The sequence below is a fragment of the Mustela nigripes genome, chromosome 1 (genome assembly GCF_022355385.1).
Source record: "Mustela nigripes isolate SB6536 chromosome 1, MUSNIG.SB6536, whole genome shotgun sequence".
Taxonomy (NCBI): domain Eukaryota; kingdom Metazoa; phylum Chordata; class Mammalia; order Carnivora; family Mustelidae; genus Mustela; species Mustela nigripes.
Window position 1 is genome coordinate 235,593,224 of NC_081557.1, and position 6,000 is coordinate 235,599,223.

Here is a 6,000-nt window from a genome sequence, read left to right on the forward strand (position 1 = left end):
GGGTACTGAACTCTAAGATCAGGTAATAAGTGGATATAAGGAACAATCTTCATGGCCCCTGGTTGGCTCAGCTGGAGAGTGTGACTACTGATCTCGGGGTCCTGAGTAAGCCCCATGTTGGGTACAGACATTACTTAAATAAATAAATAAATCTTCAACCTGGTCCATCCCTCTCTCTAAAAATCAAGGCTTATCAAGGACCTTCCACTTCCAAAATAGCAAGAAAGGAAGGAATAAAATGTTAGCCAAAAAAAAAAAAAGGCGCCTGGGTGGCTCAGTGGGTTAAGCCGCTGCCTTCGGCTCAGGTCATGATCTCAGGGTCCTGGGATCGAGTCCCGCATGGGGCTCTCTGCTCAGCAGGGAGCCTGCTTCCTCCTCTCTCTCTCTGCCTGCCTCTCCAACTACTTGTGATTTCTCTCTGTCAAATAAATAAATAAAATCTTAAAAAAAAAAAAATGTGAGCAGCATGTAGTTCTGTATTAATACATGATTTGAAACCAACTGTGTATAATAAACTGTGCATAGAAGCACTTAATGGAATTTTGTACAACACTGTTTATAGGTGTATTTTTAATGTTATTAAAGTTATCAGACATGACTGCTACATTAGTTTCAGAATCCTTAACTATACAGAAGGAAGGCTGCTCCTGAACCATAAACCTTGTTCCTTAATGTACCATTAGTAGTAAACAATCAGCTGTCCTTTCTAACAGGTAACTTTGTATGGCCTTTAATATCTCTAAAATTAATATATAATTGTAACTTATCTAAGTAATAAAAACTGTTTGTTTATTTTAAAAAGTAGGCTGCACGCCCAACATGAGGCCTGAACTCATTACACTGAAATCTAGAGTTGCATGCTCTACCAACTGAGCCAGCCGGGCTACCCTAAGCAACAAAACTGTTGGTGAAAGTTTTCAGCTTTCTGTAACTAGGGTTGGTCACAATATCACAGACTCCATTTCTTCATCTGGAAAATCAGAACAGAACCAAATAACCTCTAAGCTATCTTGTGGATCTAAAATTCTAAATATCCATGGTATCTTTCTGGTATGCAAACTTGGTGGTAAAGACTTAGCTGCAATTCAAAATATTTTCAAATTATCCTTCATTTCCAAAATATAGGTATTTCTCTAATCTACTATTATTATTTTTTCTAACCCAATATTAATACAAAGTATTCATTTGTCCACTGACCAATTATTTGCATTAAATGTGGTGCAGGCAGGGTACAAAAGTGAACAAAAAGAGACATGGTACCTGTATTCATGAAGCTTACACAGAGTTGGGGAGACAAACCAATAAACATACACATGAATGTAATAGATCTGTAAAAAATTATATGAAGGAGCTAAAAGAACACGTAATGGGGAATCTAAGAGGCTTCCCTTAAGAACAACAAATGAGTGACAAAAGGTGAACACACGAACGACAAAGGAAGTTGAAAAGAGTACACATATGGGTTATGCAATGTGGAATCTGTCTAGGTAGAAACGAACATGGCATGTTCAAGGAATTGACTGAAGGCCAGTGTGATTGGAAGTGTAAAAATATTTAAAATACTTCTTTGAAAACTGAAATTAAAACCTATAATATATACCCAAAAGTATATCTTAGCTATTCCAAAAACATACTCTAAGAACCATTTTCAAGAAAGCTTCAAAACTTTCTTGAAAAAGCTTACAATTGCTTCTAGTGTTAAAAAAAAAAAAAAAATGCTGTCCTATTATCTCCTTGCAAAAGATCAAATTAACTCATTGATTCCCTTCTCTTTTTTTATTGCAAAAAAAAAAAAAATCACGACTTCTTAGTTATACTTAGATCCTTTTAAGAAAATCAGCTATAAGAATGAAAATAAATTAGATGCTACTGTCCTGGTTCTGCCACTAAGCCACTCTATGACTGACTGATCTCCATACATGTTACTTGGCAACTCTGGCCCTAAATTTTCTTATCTGTGAAATACAGGGAGTTCTAGAATTTCTTTTAACATCCTTCTAACTCTAAAATTATGGTTTTGTTAAAAATATTTGTCCCATTCTTGAAAACTGAAGAGAATGGACCAAACATCTCTGAATTCCACTAAGATTTTACCTTTCTTTAAGCTCAGTTTGCATTTATACAGCATTTAAACATTGTTGCTACGCTATAATTAAAAAAACTACTGAATTTACAAAATTTGCCCATAATTAAGGGTTTAATAAACACAAAAATTATCAAAACTGGTTAAACACTATTAAAAATCTATGCTTCCATTGAGACAGTACTACTTTAACTAACCAGGGAGCCCAATTCAAAAACAGACTTAGAAAAACAAGGGGAAAACAAAATCATAAGATTCTTAAGAAAAGCGAAATTTTAGCAGGACATTCAAACTGGTTAAAATGCAGGTCAATTTTAACTTCCAAAAGAACTCATAACAAATGACATCCTAACCCAAAGCTCATTCTAGACTTGGTTACATGTCCATTTATACAACGGCATTTCTGACACTCTATCCTCAAGTAGAAAAAGTACATATGGATTATCCATCACTAGAATTCAAGATTTCGTTATTTTTTATATGAAAATAAAAATTAAAAGATACAAATTGCTTACTTAATAGCTTTGCATTTCATAATTTTTCAGCAACACCATTCAATACAACCTTAAAAAGCATCAATTAAGGACCTCGCCTCATGTATAATCTCTAGTATCAAATCTATTTTAATGGAAGGTACTGTATCATTTTCCTTCAAAAAAGAGTCAACAAATTGCAGGATCTAATTAGATTTTAAGAACTAAGGTAAAGGAATACTTTAAATATTCATTAAGCACTCACAACATCAAAAACATTTAGTAGGCACTATATACTAAGCTCTAGAACAAAGGGGCAAGATCATTCCCTAAAAATACATTTCATCAAGTTGCCCAAGGTAGAAACACTGTCATCATTGTTTCTTCCCTCACCACCCACCAAGTCTAATTGATTCTAACTCTGAAACATTTCTTGGATATTTCCCTACCTCTCTTCCCACTAGCCCAGCTTCAAGATTTCAACATCTTTCACTTACACTTTTACCAGTTTCCTATCTGGATCTCCTGCCTCAAGTCTTTCCCTCTCCTTGCTCCATTCTGGCCCTAGTTGTGACAACCAAAAAATTTCCAGCACTGACAAATGTTCCTGGGGGTCAAATATGCCCTGGCTGAGGGACATCTGGCTGGCTCAGTTGCTTTAGTCCTGGACTCGATCTCAGCTTAGGTCTTGATCTCACAGCCCTGAGTTCAAGCCCTGCACTGAGCTCCACACTGGCCGTGGAGCCTACCTGAATGAAAGGAAGAGGAAGGAAGGAAGAGGGAAGTAAGGAAAGAAAGAAAATAACTGGTTGAGAACCATTGCATCAAGTTGATCCCTTAATAAGAACAGCACTATCTTATAAGGCTGTAGGCACAATCTATGTCCATGCAACAGAAAAAAGCAAAATGCTGACCAACATAAGGCTGGAACTTACAACCTCAATCTTAAGATTACCATGGCTTAAATAAACTAACTTAAAAAGAGCTAAAATATTCTCCTGAAAACCCCTTTAACATGTGGACCTAAATCATCACCTTACTTCACGTCTGAATTTTGAAGTCAGTACATTCTGTCAAAGTTTAACAATACTAAATTCATATTCAAGCTTCTGGATATTAGAAAATTGCTGACCATTTACTAAAATGGTTTGGTGATAAATCGATCTCCTCAGAAATGAACGGAAATTGGAACCCTCCTAGGCAAGCTACTGCCTCCATTTAAGGTTGTAAGCTACTCTGAACAGCATTCTCATAAATATTTCTAGAAAAAAGTTATTTAAAAAGCACTTAAATTCTCATGTTTGAAAAAACAAGCACATTCCTTTTAATTTCCCATAATGATTATATACCTACAGAACTATTCAAAGATACAGCCAAGAAAGAACAATACCTTTCAGAGAGAGTAAAAAACGAGATGATAAAATACCTAAAAAAGCCCAGGTAGGTGAAACTGTAAAGGCCAGGCCTAGCAGTGCAGTTAATACCACAGGACAGAGCACAAACGTCTGAAGTGTGAACACTGTGTCCAGTCGCTTACCTTCAGTCGCTTGATCATTTCATCCGTGGTGATCTTGTCGGTGATCTCCTTTACCCCCGGAGGGTAAGCGATCTTCCCGTCTGCACTCACGACGCCACAGAGGGCAGTGGCAGGCTTGGGCTGCGCGGTGAAGTCCATCCTGGGGGACAACTTTTCTTTCACAGTCCTCTACCGGCCTCTATCGGTCAGAAAACAAAAGTTCAGCGAGAAAAGGGAGACTTTGTAACCTCTTTTTTCATTTCAAAAATCTCTAATCTGCAAAGGGCCCTTTCTCCGGGAAGGCCGGGGGACTCGGCGGCGGCCCCGCCACGCGCCCCTCCCCGGGCCTGGACCCTGGTGGCCGCCCCGCCACCCCCACTCCCGCGGGCCCCGCCAGCCCCGCCAGCCCCGGGCCCACGGGGCTCTCCGGCCCCAGCGGCCGCGGGAAGCGCCGAGCAAGCGCCAGGAGTTTCCCATTCCGCCGTTCACAATGAAATCCACCCCCAAGCACCGAGGTCCGAAGTTTGGCAGCATCCCGAACCCGGCGAGGCCCTCACGGCCTCCGCTCGGTCGGAGAGAAGCTCCGAGTCCCCGCCCGGCCAGTCCCCTTCGGGAAAGGAGACGCGAGGCCTATAGGGCTCGGCTTAGGCCGCAAAACTAGGGACTCAACCCGACCCACACGCAACGGTGGCTCCGGGAAACGAACGCCTTTGCCGGGCCGAGCTTCGGGACCCCCGGCGTCCCCGCCACACTCCCGCCCCTCCCCTGTCCCGCGGGAGGGGAAAACAAGCCGCCCTCCACCCCAAACCCCACGCCAGGAAGCGGCTGACGCGGCTCCGCACTTCACATTTTGTTCCTTCAACTTCGGCGGAGGGGCCCCGGCGGCTTCTCTCGACCCCGACTGCTCGGCGCCGTCCGGCGCTGCCGAGGCCTTACTGGCACCTCCGGGCAGCCCCGCCGGGCCTCGGTCCCGCGCCCCCCCCCCCACCCGCCCGCTCTGGTCTCCCCTTCCGTCCCCTCCCTCCACCAACCGAGGGCGGGAGCCGAGCCGCCGCCGCCTTTACCTCCTCCTCCTCATGCGGGCGGAAGGTGCATCGAGCTCCCGGGCCTCTGTCAGGTGGTTGCGCCGCCGCCCCTCGTCGGGCTGCACACAAAGCGGCTCCGCGGGTCCCGCCGCCGCCGCCGCCCGCCCCGGAGCGGCGCTGGGGCTGGCGGTGCCGAGGAGGAGCAGCCGCCGCGGGGGGAGACGCGGGGCGAGTGTGTGCTGGGCGGGGAGACACTGCCGCTCTCCGTCTGGCCGAGGAAGAGCAGCCTCCGAGAAGGCTCCTCCGGGAGCGTGTGCGCCCGTGTCCGCCCGAGACCCCCGCGGCCCGCCCGCCCGCACCTCGCGCCGGCCGGGTCCGCCGACCGGGACCCGGACGCCCCTCGCAGCGGCGCGCGCCCGGCCGTCCGTGCCCCCGGGAGCCGGCCCTTGGCGCACACACCAGCCGGTCACGCGAGCGGTGCGAGAGCACGCGAGAGCAGGGCGCGCGCCTCGCTCCCTCCCCTTCCTCCGCCGGCCGTGCCTCCGCCTCCCTCGGGCCTGAGGCGGCCGCGCGCGGGGCGGACAGCGCCGCCACCCGGTTGGCGCCAAGACTTGTCGCGCGGAGCGCCTCTGGGAGGATTGGACCCAAAGGGCGGGCCGAGGAGGGGCCCCTGTGGCGGGAAGAGAACCCGGTCCCAGAGGCCCCTGTGAGGGCAGGCAAGACGAGATGAGCTTTACGTTACGCCGCGAAGATGAGTTCATGACTTTTGGGGGTCATCCTGAGAGGCATGGACGGAACCGCTTGAAAGACGGTTAATTACTCGGTGAAAATGAACTAATTTCCTCCCCAGGAACAGAAGATCTGCAAACTGAGGAAAAGTTTTACAACATGGCACGACGTGAG

General features: G+C 46.5%; 1 protein-coding gene across 2 annotated transcripts in view; it reads right to left on the reverse strand.

Moving 5' to 3' along the window:
• The window catches only part of PDS5A (PDS5 cohesin associated factor A), a 141,580-nt gene extending 136,356 nt beyond the window's left edge, over positions 1-5,224 (reverse strand). The window contains exons 1-2 of one of the 2 annotated variants that reach the window (XM_059382774.1): positions 5,137-5,224; positions 4,094-4,271 (exon numbers count right to left, since the gene is read on the reverse strand). In XM_059382774.1, the coding sequence (XP_059238757.1) occupies positions 4,094-4,231 (138 nt within the window). In that variant the 5' untranslated portion in view covers positions 4,232-4,271; positions 5,137-5,224. Of the gene's footprint in view, positions 1-4,093; positions 4,272-4,914; positions 5,049-5,136 lie in introns of those variants that run through there. The other variant, XM_059382766.1, reaches the window with a different exon arrangement.
• Positions 5,225-6,000: the final 776 nt, after the last annotated feature.